Raw genomic sequence first — 15,977 nt, forward strand, 5'->3', positions numbered from 1 at the left:
GCCCTCTTTTTCATGAGGGACAGTTGGCAGGTCTGTAGTAGAGAAAAAACCAGTGTGCACTCGCACCTACATGTTGCATTCACACCCCTACATCACAACAGCTCATGGTGGATCTGCCGACAAATTAAACATGTAGTGATTTTATTCTCTCAAAAGTGTATAAAAAATACACAAATTGTGTGAATCAGCCGTTTACCTGTAACAGTTTGTTCTTTGTTTGTCAGCACAACATCTGCCTCCAGATCCAATCCATTTATTTCACCTGTGACATTGAGGTCAGAGGTTATGTTCACATCATGGGTGAAGTTTATTTGGCCATAAATAGTTTGTGCCTTATCCAATCTGTAAAAAGTACATATGTATACAATCAAATTATTAGCAGGTTTGATACTGGATGCACAAATGCCCCAGGTCTATTTTGGTGAGGTGTTAGGAAAGGAAGATTAGGGTCAATAACCCATAGCACAGGAAACCTTGGTCATATAAACATCTGAATATTTTATCAGCCAATTACATTTCAACTGTTCGGTAAATGTTTCATCCAATCAGTGAGTGCTACCATGTTGGATTTGCATAGTGCATTCTGACATTAGGCTATTCCAGTTGAAATCCTAACTCCCCCTATATTGGAAGACTGGGTATAGAGTTGCCCATAGAGGGTATAACCCCGTTTGAAATTCACACTCCCTGTGTGAATGATTAAGATCATGTCTTCTTTAGGGGGTTTAAAAATTCATCTGGAAGAGCCCATTCTCAAACTGCCAAACTAGCAACATACCGTCCCATTTATAGATTTTATTTCCATCTTATTTCCTTCAATATAATTATATATATATATAAAAAATAAATTTGATATCACAACCACATGCTCTATACCCAGCAAACACAAAACAAAACATTTTCCAGAAAATGTTAATTTCAGGTTATGTAATGGGGGATATAAAAGGCAAGGGAAATCCTATTATTATCCCATTATTTGCAATAAGCTTACCGAACAGCATCCATATGTAACTGGTGTATGTCATGCTCGTTGATTTCCTTTGCTGTCAGATTACCCGTAAAAAGAGCGCCATCAATAATCACTGTTGTAAAATTCTTATGCCCAGTAACTGATTGGTTTGTATCCAAGGTAACAGCGTCTGATAAAGCAAAAGCAATTTAAATAGGTCACAGATTACAAGTAAAATTGCTGAAATTTTGTTTGTTCCATCATTGGAGAAGTGAATACAATAACTTGAACTAACACGGGGTATCCTTGGTGTGGAATTGAGCTGCTAATGGAACACAACTGTATTGTCCTTCAATAGAATATTTCTACGCTTTGCTAATGAAACAAAGGATAAACCCCCAACTTGAAATGAATCACGGTAACATAACATATGAACACCAAACAATTTTCAGTCAGCTACAAAGGGGGCAATTTTGACCAGCTTGGCAAGTTTTTTATGTCATTTCCTACCTAGTCCGGGAATACCTTACCAGCCCCTGTCAAATCATGGGCATGTATTAAGGATATATCCTCATTATAACCCATACAAACACCCCTACCCACAATAAATATAGATTGAGGTCTGCCTATGTAAAAGATAACCTGTCTTTGCATACGCTATCCTCGCTTTTATGCAAGCACCTCTGTTTTACAGCGGATACACACACACACCTACACAAGCAACCCACTGGCAGTCGCATGAGGGCAAATATTCAAAATATTGAAGATTGTTAGATAGTACTGTACATAACCATGATTGGTAAATGTTTTTGGCCTTATGCATGTCTATTGACTATCATGCAGTCTATTCACAAAATGAAAATAAAGGGAATTTTTACAAATGTAAATGAAATGAGATCCTGAAGAAAGTAATGGGAGTGTCATTTGATGAAATGAGGTAATGCAGCAAGTTGCAAAGGATTCTGGGAAGGGTAACATATCTTCTCTGGTACATAACTATTGCTACACTTACTATTGAGTAGCGTAGTAATATCAGCAAGGAGTCCTGTTTGGTTGCTCAGTCTCTCATCCAGTATATTCAAGTTACCATCTTCTCCTGGAGCAATGGGCACATTTGCATCACCTGCAAAGACAACAATACAAATCAAAATCAATATTTGAAGATGTTGTCTGCAAGGTCGGTGTTGGCCTGAAAATGAGGACAACATGGACCTACCTGGCAGTACATGCAAACAAGCACCATCCTTGGTTTGCAGAGGTCTGCAATACGTCACAATTGCATCATGTTGGCTATTCTTGGCAATGAATCCCAGTCCAGGTCTTTCAGTAGCTTTGCAATGCTAGCAGTTGTATCCTAGGTGTTTGTGACAAATCTGGTCACAAACCTCTAGGATATTGTAAGTGTGGGTTGTGTCTATCTTACCTTCCACTGCAATTTCAGCCACTGTAGCTGAGCCATTAATAGTTACAATGCCAATAAAGTCCTTAAGGCCGGCAATCTCCTGATCTCCATCTAAAGTCACAGCATCTGCTAGACGGATCTGGGTGCTGTTAACATCTGCCTCGTATACATCCATTGAGTTCTGGAATAATCAAATAAGATGGTTTTATCTATACATGTATGGTTCGTTCTCCTCAGCTCCTTGGGATATTTGTTTGGTATCAGTTTTACAGTTGAATAGATTTGCAGGTTCAAAGAGTGGGATAAATCCTAGGGTGAAATCTATAGTTCTGGAATTGACCATAAAAATCAGTGGCATAGATTTCTTTGACATGAAGGATCAATGGAGATGGGTGTAAAATATAAGATATCTTCCCACAATGCATTTCTTCAATTTCAATTTTATTTCCTGATTTGCTATCTACTGCAACATGGGTCGATAGTGACAAAAAGTGTGTTAGTGAACAGAGCACATCTAGATCTTGCATAATATGTTTATTTATTGACTATCGACCCATTCTCAAAGGGAACCTGTACAAAGTAATAAGAGTGTCACTTGAGACAATTAAGTGATCATATTTCAAAGGATTCTTGTAAGGGTAAGATATCCTGCTACCCCTTTCTCCCATCAAGCTCCATATGCAGTTTCAAGACTTTTGGTTATTTTACTCAATTTGAGCTCTAAGCATTTTTATCAATGGAGTACCCCATGCACCCCTGGGTGTGCTCTTACCGTTAGAGTAGCGATTTCTTCTTGTAATACTTCAATCTCCTCTTGTAATGGGTCTTTGACAGGTTGGATAGATGCTGTTACTTGTAATATAGAAGCCTGGTTATTATTTGCAGGATCATTACTATCAAAGGCAACTGCTATATATAACGGATCCCCACCATCACCAATCATTATTGCACTTGAAGCTCCCACAATGGATCCATCATCTAGCAACTGCAAGGAAGCTAAGGAGGAGATACAAAGAATAATTTGGTAATAATCGCCAAATTCTTGATCATTTTCAATATTGCCGCACTTAAATTTTGAATCTGGAACTTGATTGTACAAGTACATGTACAAGCCCCCCAATGATGCTGCTCACAAAAAAGCTTATCCTTGCGTATGTCTTGGAAGCTAATCCTGACTGCAATGGTTTATTGTGGTTTCTCTACAGTAGGTATTTCGGTTTAATAAACACAGCCAGACATTGCATAACGTGATGATTTTTGGCGTACACTGCGAGATGTACACCAGCTTCTGCACTACATGTGTGCCAGCGTCTGCGCATGCATAACACGCAAGTTAATCCAATCATGCCAACACACTCGTAATTGGTTAGTATTTTATCCTTGAAATGTTTAACAGTGTATGGAATAGTAGTCAACTACAACATATACATTGAGCGCAGGTCTTGTGACTTGCTCTTCAAAAGGTTTTTTACCCATTTTAAAAAAGGGTTTGAATCAAAGTATCAGGAAATATTCATGATTTTGCATTTCCAAAGCTATAGTCATCAAAATATCACAAGAGCTCAAATAAAAATAAAAATCACTAGAGGCAGAGTGTAACAGAGAATGAAACATGGTCAGGTATTAAAATCTTTCACAACTGAATATATTACTGTATCATCAATGTAAACTACATATACAAAATGTTAATCCCCTTGACTGGGTCAAATTATTTCCACTTTATTTCCAAAGCATTCCTAGGTAAATTTAAAAATTGTAAATTGACTTACCGCCATTAGAGAGAGCAGAATAAAACCCATGCTCCGCGAGATAAAACTGGTACATCTTAATACTGTCTGGTGATGGAAGTCCAGATGAGAGGAGCAATAATGAATCATCCTGACAATTGGTTGGGGAAAGTTCTGTCCAAGAGTTGCCATTAGGTGTTGAAACCTCTTGAAATTCATAGAATGCTCTGACTGCAAAGAAAAACAATGAGAAAATTGCACCCCATTTTCATTTTGATGCATTTTTCATGCCGCTTGCAAAAATTGGCATGAATTGTTTTTTCGTTGTTGTGCAGCAAAAACCTGTGTGATTGGCTCCTGAAGGGGTTTTAAGCAAAACCCCCATGTAACCTCTTGGCAGTCTTGTTTTAAACATTACATAGGTTTGTCCTGCCCATCTCTACACCTGTATGGAGAGTGTTAATCCTTTTAATCTTTCAATTATTTGAGTAGTGTATCAACTTACATTGCCACTTGTAGAATACTGATATATTCCTTGGAGGTATGTTGAATAATAAGAAGTGCGTGTATGCTGATGTAAAGTATATCACATGAGATGCACCAACCACCTCCAGTCTGCAAAGTAACAAATAACAAACATTACTAGTATCTCCCAGACCAAGACCTATATCTGATATCTGATATATTTATATTAAATTAAGGCAAGTTGTATGCTTGTGGTGCCCATGTTCAAGTCGGTGCCTTATTTGACATGCACAGGGACTAAGGCGAGTGGGGTGGCATGAGTTTTGGCTATTTAACTAAAAACTTCAACGTGCTTCTTAATATTAATACATTGATCTTACATAGGTGTTGTGTATTTTTAAGGCCAATAATATCAAAACTTTTGGGTGTTTCTCCCAAGAAACATCATACACATGCTCGAATGTAAGTTCATACGTGCTGGTAATAAACAATTTCCAAAAGTTTAAACTGACTTTCAGCACAAAAATTCACTAACCTTGAATTTTCGATGTGTGACACACATCTTCCTCAGAAGAAGTCCTAAGATGTTGCGATGGACTTGCCCTTTTGTTGATTATTGGCAACTTTTGGTCGAATGAGGGCGTTGTATAAGGTTGGCAATTCCAGTCCTTGAAAATTCTAGGTTAGTGAATTTTTGTGCTGAAAGTCAGTTTAAACTTTTGGAAATCATACACATGGGACTGAAATGGCAACCCTTATATCAAGCTTTGGGATCTCCTTTATAGGACTCATACCATTCCTCTTGTGTGTCCGCTTTATTTGTCTCAATATTTGAGTGCAAACACTGCCAGCTCATGCTCCCTCCAACCCACCTTGATTGGTTTGCTTGTTCATGCCACTTACCTCTGGTAAACTTTGAATACACTAAGCTTCCTGTCATATCTGAATACAAGTGAATTGTTATTCCTTTCAGCAAATGCTAGGTATGTATTATCTCCAATAGTGAAGGAATCTACTGACATGGCTTCATAGGTGGAAAGCTCTTGTGATAACTCAAACACAGTAACTATGGTGTGACAAAAGAAACGGTGTACTCAATCAGGTCAAAACTTATCAATCACTTATGGCAACCATTTTGAAATTTGAAATATGGCCAATAGTACTGTTATTAGCTATTTTGCTCTGTATTGCCGTTATTGGGCTTGTGCTGCTGCAACCGCCATTAATTTTGTATTATGTATTTTTATGTACTTATGTGTGAGTGTCTTGTAACTCGCATGAACTTAAATCTACTCTTCATAAAAAGAAGTGGTGCTCCTATAAAAGGACAAATTTCCAATTTGAAACAAACAAAATGATGGCGACCCAAAAAAATTAGTTACAACTCAAGTGATGGCATTGTTGGAATCCTCATCTTCATAAACATGGGTATTGCACTATTGTTAATCTTCTATGCTGCTTACAAGCCGAGTTATAGGGCAAATATGCTGAAAATGGCAGCCATTTTGAAATTGAGGGTGATCAAACCAAATTGGCTACATGTGTAAACAAGCAGAGTTCTACTTTTATTTGCTTGGCAACATACCTTGATTGTTGATCTTACTATTACAGAAAAAAATAGTGTCTCAGAGCTGCTGTGCATGTTTGTTTTGCGGTACACATTTGTCAGTTTCCCCACTTTTTGTTTAACACAAATATCAGTAAAATTATGTTTTAAAAGCATTTGATGGAAGAATTGTATGGTTTTTAGCATCTTAACCATATCTAAAGTTTGGAAGAAACAATGAAAAATGCCTTCTACATCTGTGCAGCTGGGTGACACTTTTTTTGACCTAATAAAAGCAAATTAGTAATACAACCGTGGATGTTATCACCATAGCTTTATCAGTGATACAATATTATTGGCATACACATGTCAAATGTAATATTTATGCTAATATCTATAAGATGATTATATAATGCTATTGACCCTTTGCACAATCATTTCAAGTTCTACCCCCAAGGTATGTGGACGTTGTGTGTGCATACGCCTTTCATATGCATGCACAATTACCATGCACACTTTGCGTGACAGAAAGGTGAAAACTTAAAAAAATGGATTTTTGCGAAATATTTTTGCGCACGATTTTGCAGGAGAACTTTGTTTTGGGAGCAAGATGGTGGATCTGTGCAAAGGGTCAATTGGAAACTCTACATGGATAGCAGGCTCACACATAATAGGATAGGTGCCGATTGAAACCACCGACTATGGCTTTTTGCCCTCACCAATATGGCGACTTGAACTAATTTTTTTTACCGGAAGCAAATTTTTTTAATTCAATTTTAATGTATACCTTTATACAGAGTTGGGTGGGGGATGGTTTTTTTTTTTTTATCAGTGAGGTGAAATTTCTTTTCTGCCCTTTCCAATATGGCAGCCAGTGGTTTGCGATGTCGCCCACTATCCATGTAAAGAGGAAAACTTACACATTGTACTCCATTTGTATAGCAGTGACTTGATGGGGGCAGCACTTATGTTGTCTTCTGCTCTACCTAATGCCAAGTAACTAAGGGAGTTGATATATAAGGCTTTGATGTCAGTTACTCCCTCCACATCCAAGGTTTGGCTAAGCTGTAAATGTAAAAGGTTTGATAATTAGATTTGTCTATTTCTTGACATCAACATTTGTGATGCGATCAAGCAAAATCAGTCGAAACTCGGGAAATATTGAATTTTCAGTTTCTTATAGGATAGTAACAAACATTTGCAAAGCTAAATTTTGCAGAAAACCCCACTGCAATTGAACAACCAGTTCCAAAGATATGAGCAATTAAAGAGTTTCCATAACAATAGAAAACAAAACGAAATAGTTCCTTTGTTAGGCTATATCTCAAAATCAATATTTCCGAGTTCTGACTGATTTTGCTTGATCGCATCACATTTATAAATAAATCCTCTCCAGTGATCACATTGGGTCTTAAAATGATGAGTACATGGTAAAAGTACTATTAATATGATTACGACCACAATTTGCTCATGCTATGATACAAGACCTTTAAATTTCAAAGCTGTACTGATATTGCTTTGTAGCTTGTTGCATGTACTAATAGTAATACTAATCATCTTGCAAGAATCTGTCTAAGCACCTTTTCAATGTGGTTATATTGCAAGAGGCGTGTATATTCAGTATCAACCAATTAAAATGCACATCACATGATAGTTATGTGCAAATTAACCAGCTTATTTAGACCTACTTGAAACTTGTAAACAAATACTACTAATTTGGTAATAATCAAATTTAATTTTGATCTTCAAAAGGTCTTTCAAATAATTGTTGAAATTTTGACTTTCACCACTTGGGATTGGGAGGGCACCGAATTGGTCGATCCAGATGTGCCCCTAAGATGGCGCCCGCCAAGGAGACATGCTCTCCCTTGTCCTCCTAGCTATGCCAGTGTTCTATAATTAAAGACGCAGATAAAAAGAATTTATCGCGTCTGACGTCATCTGTCAATCAAACTCGAGCACGATTTGTTTACAAGTGTCGGGATGATGACTTGCTGAACGCGGATTTATAACCGGGCGCCTTATTGTTAATTTAGCACCTTTCGACATGCAAACCATCTCAAAAGTTAGGTTTTTACGAGTATAGTAAGAAACTTTCTTAACCGAATTTAGGCACCATGTCCACAATGCCTACAAAAGCTGCTTTTTGCCTTGTAAAAGTACAGAATTTTTCGCCATTTGCTGCTATTCCTTTTCTCCGATCAACACCAGATAGATCGGTCTTCCTTTTACGTGCTGATTAACCTGTGTTAACCAATCAAGGATCGTAACTGACAGTGACATCAGACGCGATAAATTGTTTTTATCTTTGTCTTTCATTATAGTTAGACTCACTCCACTTTTATGCATACAGGCTTTGCAGGCCTAGCATACCCTACCTGAAAAGTTCCATTCAAAGCCACAGTAAACAACACCACTTCAGTATCTGATGCAATAGCAATGTAAGATTGCTCTATTGAACTCAATCCAGCTCTCTCTGGTCTGGTTAAATGCACAAATTCTATGGCAGTGGCAACAACTGAAAATAAAAACAATTATGATAGAATAAAAATTTAGCAAGATAGTCACTAGCCTTGAGCTCCAGGCTTTAGTGTGGACACACCCATGTGCACAAACCACTAAAAAACAGACCCACAATTGGGCTACCAAATAAGGACATCAAATTTGAGCCCGTATCATGAAACTTAACCTCATTAAAGTGTACCCTGTAAAGTGTGCCGAGGCTTGTAGATCAACGTCTAGGCATTGTGCATGTGCATAGTGCACTATAAATCACTGCGCTTTTTTTTTTAATGGGTCAATAATCATTAACACATTTTGCATTTGAATACTCCCAATGAGGTCCATAATACAACACACATCTAGACTATAAATAATGCTACTGAAATCAACAAATTATTGTTAATGCAATAACTAACCTTATTTAGTTTTAAAATGTGTAAAAGATGGAGATAACTTACCTGGATGAGTGAATACACTAGTGAGTGGTGCTTCAAGTGTGAGGTTTAATTGAAAGATTTCAACTTTATTAAGTTGTATGGTTGCTAGGTATTCGTCCCCGTTACTCAAAGTGATATGTTCCCATGCAGATACTTCAAAATCTAGGGCTGTTCCAGCTGTAGCATTTATTGTTTCTAAATGCAGAACTGTTATATAGAAAATATAGACACATGAGTGTAAATGCATTAGTTTGCAAGATATTTCACATTTCCAACTAGGTCAGCCTTACTTACATAATGACAATGAAATAATAGATTATCATAGATTATCAAAACTTGATAATCTAAACTGAGCTCAAAAAGAAACTTTTTTTCACAAGGTCATATCTTGAAATCCTGTCCATCAAATTGAACCAAAATTACAGATTTACTTCAATACTCTACTCTTAACACATGTCAGTAACCAAGCAGTTATCCAACTGACACAACAGCAAAATGCACTGACATGGGACAGCTTCCTGGACCACATTCACAGCCCAGCCCTGTTTCATGAAAAAAGTGTATGAAAAGCCGAAAGCAGCACCGTTTTATCATCTGTGCAAGGATCTTATGTGCCTTCTCACAAATTTTTTGTCCTGGGTGCCAAATGTTGGGCTGTGAAAGTGAAGGAAGTCCATGAAGCTGTCCCATGACGGTGCATTTTGCTGTTGTGTCAGTTGGACAACTGCTTGGTTACTGACATGTTTTGAGTAGAGTATTAAGGTAATCCTGTCTGTAATTTAGGTTCATTTTTATTTGACAGTATTTTAAGATATGACCTTGTGATTCACAAGGTGTAAAATTTTAAGTTTCTTTTTGAGCTCAGTTTATGATGAAATCATGTATCATTAACTTGTCAGATTTCATTTCCTATTAGACTGCTTTCACATTTGCCATTTCCACAATTGGCATATTTATATTTCTTTCAAAAATGGTAATGCAAAAATAGTGAATCAATGATTGTTCCTTTATTCTGTACCACTATTCATCTCATCCTACCAATATCCTACCTTATTTCCACAATCTGTGCCAGTGACATAACAATTTCTATAGTTGTTTTCAGCACAGTAATTCAGTGGTGTTGCCAATTTGGCATAATTTATGGCATATACAGAAGTGGGTTCTGATTCGCTAATTGAATCATGTCATCATCACATCGGCACCTCGTTTGCAAGTCAAACTTCGTAGCAACGTGTGACCTAGTTCATTTTACGTGATAATCAGACGGAGCAGATGGACACCGCTGAAGTAATTTGCTGAATAGTATAGCATCCCTACTTTGTCTGCTCATGTGATGTTCACTGGTTATTACGCTTATCTAGATTCAGGTTAGGGTTATTTTAATCTATGGATTCAATTGTATTCCATGTGTGGACTTCTTACCTTCTCTGTTGCCAACACCTGTACCAGCAACATAAGAATGTCTAGTGTCCCCACTTCGTCTGCTCCTGTGATGTTCACTGGGAATTACTCTGGATCTACAAAAATTATAGTGGTAAGACTTTTTCTTGAGGCTACATAATATGAGTATGGTACAAGTAAAGCACAAAAGACTATTTGGAAATCTTCACACACAAAATCTTGTGATGAAAAGAACCTACATTTTGCTTTAGATTTGAATGACTGAATGAATGAAAAACCACTTTTAAAAAGTGCGCAATTGAGGGAAATTTTTGACATGAAAAACATCAGCTTTACCCCAACTTCTATCATGCATTTTGGCTATGGTAAAGGAGAGAAGGAAGGAATAAAGGGAGAAGATAAAGACCATCATCCACCACCTGGGGTGCATGCATGTGCAGTGGCTTTGTGCTGTTGGATTTTGTTGGGAAGGGTTAGGGTTAATATGAAGTAAAGTATCAGCCAAATCAGTGCATGTTACCCAATGGGAAGCCATGCACTACTGACTGAGAGATATAATACCGTTTATTTGTCTACATGGCAAAAAGCTGGTTTCTGATAGCAGAAAGGCCACTTTTGGTGTTAAAGAATAAGAAATGTGTACCCATAGTATTCCTTTTTAATGCAAAAAAATTTCACAGAAAACTTTTTCACAAGCAATAACACAGCAGTTCAATGGGTCCCAAGTAGTTCTCAATTTGCTACTGTGCCAAATACTTTGTGGGTAGTGTATGATAGGATTGATAAATAATACTGCCTTTGGGAAAATTCAAAATATGCTGAAGATCTTTGTAACAACTTTAGAACAAGTGATTGCCACCACCAACTCCCGGCACCAACTACTAGCTATATTGAAATAATGGGATACACCCTCTAAGCATGGAAGATATGATTTCCCACACAGGGGATGTAGATTTTAAATGGAGTCATCCATTCAGGTTAACTCCCTGTGTAGAAGATTAAGGTCATGTCTTTTACAGGGGGTGTATGGATTGAAGTGGAATAGCCCAACATAATCCAAATACTAACCCTAATCCTAGCCCTAAAATCAAACACCATATTCCTTATCTCTTAGGGAGAGGCAGTTGCTCCAAAGTCTTCCCAGATCAATTTGATAAAATATGATGATAATCGAATGTTCTTTTTACCTTTGATATCTTTCATGTATGCGGGCTGCTGAGTGTTCTAGCTGAGAAGCATATGTATGAAGTTGTTGTTGTAATGCCTGTTCAAGTTGACCAATCCCATCAGTTGACATACTACTGCTAATGTGTACAGTAGCTATGATGGAACAGATCACAAACATCAACGCGTGGAGTGACATGATGATGTACAATTTAGTAAACCATCTGCAAATAAACAAATAAGAAACTTATCATTTAATGTATGTGCACAATATTCTTTAACAGTTCCCATTGAAAACCTATGGTGTTATGGAGGACCTACATATGTAGTAGTTGCCTGCAATCATGGTCGGAATGCACAACTTTGTTCAACAAAAGCATATAATTTTAAGTAAGCATAGCGGAGCCGATCACGACCGGCGATCGCGTCAAAAATGTTGCTTAAATTTTGTACTGTTCCAAAATGGGCAATCAAATGACTTTCATTCACATTTCAACATTAACAGAATAAATAACAACACTGACTGACCAAAAAAACAATAGCAATGTAGGCCTATTCTAGCATCGAATGCGTATGTACAAATTAGCAGCTTGAGTTCTCAAGTTCTCAAGTAACAATGATATAATCTATGTGCACAGGTTTATCCCAACAGTTTTATATTGAATAGGCTGCATTACTGTATGGGATTCTAGTTCGAATCCTTTGTTTGAAGTCAATAAAATCATAAAATTAGAATTCGAATCAAAAATCAATTGGTTGATTGATTAAATTGACATAGCATATAGCATAAAAGATGGCTTCACACTCTCTCCACCAGGCAATAAAACTAGCCATTTATTCCCAATGCGCCCCTGTGAAATCTATGTAATCCTGTAAATCAATGCACTAAGGAAGACACACAGGGATTGCAGATTTCACTTACCAGTTACCTGAATGGGCGATCTACACTTGTGTGGGAGGGCATATAGGGTGTATGGATAGCCCATTGGAAGTCAAATCAGGAAATATTGTTATGCAATAAAAAAAAGTCCATAGTAACAAGGAGTTTGAACTTCCTAGGCATCATAACTAGACACATGGTTATTTATTTGATTTGGGTTTGACAACCCTGGATAACCCAAGTAAGACGATTGCAGATTGCTGATTGGGTCCATTTAAACACCGGGATGGGTATAATAGCTCTCTGTACACATGAACAATAGCTTCAACATCCCCTGCTTTCATGATTCATTTTCCCAATTTTAAATGAGCCAAAGGGACGAGTGATAGTCAGAATTTAATCTACAGATGTTGCCAGCAAATCTGCACCGCCAGGAATTGAAGCTGGGACCTTGTGCCCCAATGGCAAGTGTCCTAATCATTAGGCAACGCTCTCCCCACAATAAAAAAAGAGCAATCTTTAAGACCTAACAAAAGTGCCATGTCAATATTTTTGTTTGGCGAACCAAGAACCAAGAATGTATTATAAGGTGTATCATTTCACTTTTAGGTTTTAAATTTCCAACAAACTTTCTAACATTTATATGATGGTTGATTTCCCGGTTAGATGACAAAATTGATTTATAGTTTTCAAGAAAGTTTCACTTGAAGCCAATGTTTGCAAATGATGGACCATTCCAGCAGTACTGTATCAATCATTGCAACAATCAATCAAATATATCAATCATTGCAACAAAGAGATGGGAGCCAAGGAGATACAAATGATCATCTCAATAAAAAACATTTCAAATCACATTAATTCACAAGCACAAGGATCTGTACCGAAATCACCATCAATATTGTTTCAAATAATTGTAATCTAAACTTGTTAGAGAAATAATCTAGTGAACAAATTCAACTTACCAGTGTCCTGTAATAGATAGAGGGATGGTCAGTACCAACCCAGAGATGCTACCTGGTCAGTTCCAAGGTGAGGTGTGAGGAGACACAGGAGATAGTGATGCTCAGCTACATACATGATTGCCACTATTTCATACCAACACAAGTTTCAAAGTAGCCCAAAGTAGCACATTGTCATTGCTTCAACTATTTTTGTATGGAGCACAATGTGTATTAATGAGTAAAAGAAGCCCAATTGTATGCATTAGATACTTGTTGGCAATCATGTATACTACACCTATCTGTCCACCTGTTGTAACTGATTTGGTATTGTTAACCCATCATCCAGTGAAGAGCATTGATTCATCTACATACAGGTTAGATTAAGAAAAAGTTTAGAAATCAATGCACTTAAGAACTTTTGTGTTCCAAGCACTCAATGTGTAGGGTTTTTTCTACATAGGTCACTGACATTGCTGGGTGCAAATGATACTTTTTGTATTTTTTTAAATACATCTCAAGGTAGGCCCAAAGCAAGGATTTAATGGGGGTCAGGGGCTCAAAAGCATTTTTCCTTCTAAAAAGGGCAGATTTCAACATTTTAACCAAAAAGTGGATGTTCTGTGATTTTTTTCTTCAACAGGGATGTTTTTACAGAAAAAAGTGAACATTTTTTATTCAGATTGTCCTTTTTGGGTGTGTCACACCCTTGCACCCCTGGCCAGAACTTTGTCTCTAGGTTTAGTTTGTAAGTATAAGTGTAGTGAGCCATCAAGAAAAAAAAAGTTCGAATGATTTGATTGGCAATTCTCCAACAATATCACACATAATTATAATTTCCCCCATGTTCAATATTGAATGTTATTTGTCATGGAGAATTCACCAACTTCATCACCCCCCCCCCCCAATTTTTTATTTTCTCCAAAAACAAAAAAAATATGTGTTAAAAGATTTGTTGGAAGATTTGTGACTTTAAATATGTCATTATGATGTGAGACAGAATGCAACATGAACACATCAAGCTTATTTTGACGGGGGTTGAGTTGGGAAGGGGAAACACATTTCAAATTGGATTTTAATTCTTCACAAGCTCTGAGATATACTTTTCTGCCTTACACCAAACAAGTTTCAAATATCCCCCAGAGAGGGAGGGGACATTTGCATAGAATAGTATGTTTTTAATGGTATTATATCTCGCCACCAGATTTTCATCTGATCCTTTGTCGCTGGTAAATCAGCTTTCTAAAACTGATGGACTTTTTTCAGCATATAGTGGCCATTTGGAACCAGCTCCCTAGTATTATTATATCCAGAGCCCTTTTTTTTATACCTAAAGACTCCATGACCTCTACTAGATTTTGTCACCAAATACCCAATTTTTTAACAACTTGTCACCAAAAGACCCTAGATTTTTGTTAAAATGTAATCCACTATCCAATGACTCCATTTTTTTTTTTCTGATAAACATACATGTTTTTCAAAGTTTCTCTGAAAGATCCTACCATTCAGTTGCTTAATTATAGGTTAACAACTGTGCATTAGTTATTTGGAGGGCATTGGAACCGAGGGATTTTCCGAGGTCCAAAGCAAAATGTTTAGATTTTTCACAATGCCCGACATATAACTGATGCAAAGTTATTGACCAAATTCATAACCGTCATTTTTAACTCATCACTCAACCAAATCTCAAGATTTTATTCTCTGAAATTTGTTGAAATAAACAATAATTTCTATTAAAATGGATATTTCGCCCTTCAAAAAGTCGAACAGGCTAAAACGGACTTACCAATTACAGCACTGCGCAATCACGCTATGTGCAAATATGGCAAACACAATACAATTAAACATCGATTTTTAAGCAGATTTAATCCACCCAGTTGGGCAGTAACAACACCAGTTTTGTGCAGACGGGACCCAGTAATGGCCGACTGAATTCTGACCATCACTTGGCTTGTTGGATTTGTCTATATCACCATTTTAATATACCCATCACAAGGAGTGTAAGGGTGGCACATATTCTTTATGGTAATTTCAATCACACTTTCAGCAAATTGCATTATACTCCCCATTTCAGAAAAATACAGCACTAATCTTTTGAAATAAAAAAAATATTATCAACTTCTGCCAACTGAAACACAGCTCAATCCGAATTATTCATTTTGTTCTAACTGGCAATTAAAGGGGGATTTCATGATCCTAGCATCCTCTTTTTGTGACATTTTTCAGTAGATATCCACGAAAAAACCTTATTCGCAAAATCTCAGTTGATTCTGATTTTGTGTCTGCGAGTTATGCATGATTATGTGTATTACACTGCTCCATAGGCCTGTATGTTGTTCTGGTATACCAGAACGAAATTCAAATTTGACAATATTTTTGCTATACAAATATTTGCAAGACATTTTTGGTACATAAACATTATGTAGCCAGAGGTTGCCAGTGGTATAAAAATCTCAACTTTTTTTGAAAAAAGTGGGGCGATGAGGCTGTGGATCACAAAATGCCCTTGTAAAGTTAAATTTCATTATTTGGCCAAATTGATTAATTAAAGGCCAAAAACATGCCT

General features: G+C 36.9%; 1 protein-coding gene across 1 annotated transcript in view; it reads right to left on the bottom strand.

The window, feature by feature from the left end:
• LOC140151720 (uncharacterized) overlaps nucleotides 1-13,814 on the bottom strand; it is a 50,041-nt gene extending 36,227 nt beyond the window's left edge. The window contains exons 1-14 of the mRNA XM_072174058.1: nucleotides 13,436-13,814; nucleotides 11,617-11,817; nucleotides 10,451-10,545; nucleotides 9,050-9,235; nucleotides 8,468-8,607; nucleotides 7,010-7,154; nucleotides 5,447-5,609; nucleotides 4,584-4,693; nucleotides 4,121-4,309; nucleotides 3,124-3,347; nucleotides 2,373-2,532; nucleotides 1,962-2,072; nucleotides 992-1,139; nucleotides 197-342 (exon numbers count right to left, since the gene is read on the bottom strand). Coding sequence (XP_072030159.1) covers nucleotides 197-342; nucleotides 992-1,139; nucleotides 1,962-2,072; nucleotides 2,373-2,532; nucleotides 3,124-3,347; nucleotides 4,121-4,309; nucleotides 4,584-4,693; nucleotides 5,447-5,609; nucleotides 7,010-7,154; nucleotides 8,468-8,607; nucleotides 9,050-9,235; nucleotides 10,451-10,545; nucleotides 11,617-11,792 — 1,993 coding nt within the window. The 5' untranslated portion in view covers nucleotides 11,793-11,817; nucleotides 13,436-13,814. The remainder of the gene's footprint in view (nucleotides 1-196; nucleotides 343-991; nucleotides 1,140-1,961; nucleotides 2,073-2,372; nucleotides 2,533-3,123; nucleotides 3,348-4,120; nucleotides 4,310-4,583; nucleotides 4,694-5,446; nucleotides 5,610-7,009; nucleotides 7,155-8,467; nucleotides 8,608-9,049; nucleotides 9,236-10,450; nucleotides 10,546-11,616; nucleotides 11,818-13,435) is intronic.
• Nucleotides 13,815-15,977: the final 2,163 nt, after the last annotated feature.

The sequence above is a fragment of the Amphiura filiformis genome, chromosome 5 (assembly GCF_039555335.1).
Source record: "Amphiura filiformis chromosome 5, Afil_fr2py, whole genome shotgun sequence".
In the NCBI taxonomy this organism is placed as follows: domain Eukaryota; kingdom Metazoa; phylum Echinodermata; class Ophiuroidea; order Amphilepidida; family Amphiuridae; genus Amphiura; species Amphiura filiformis.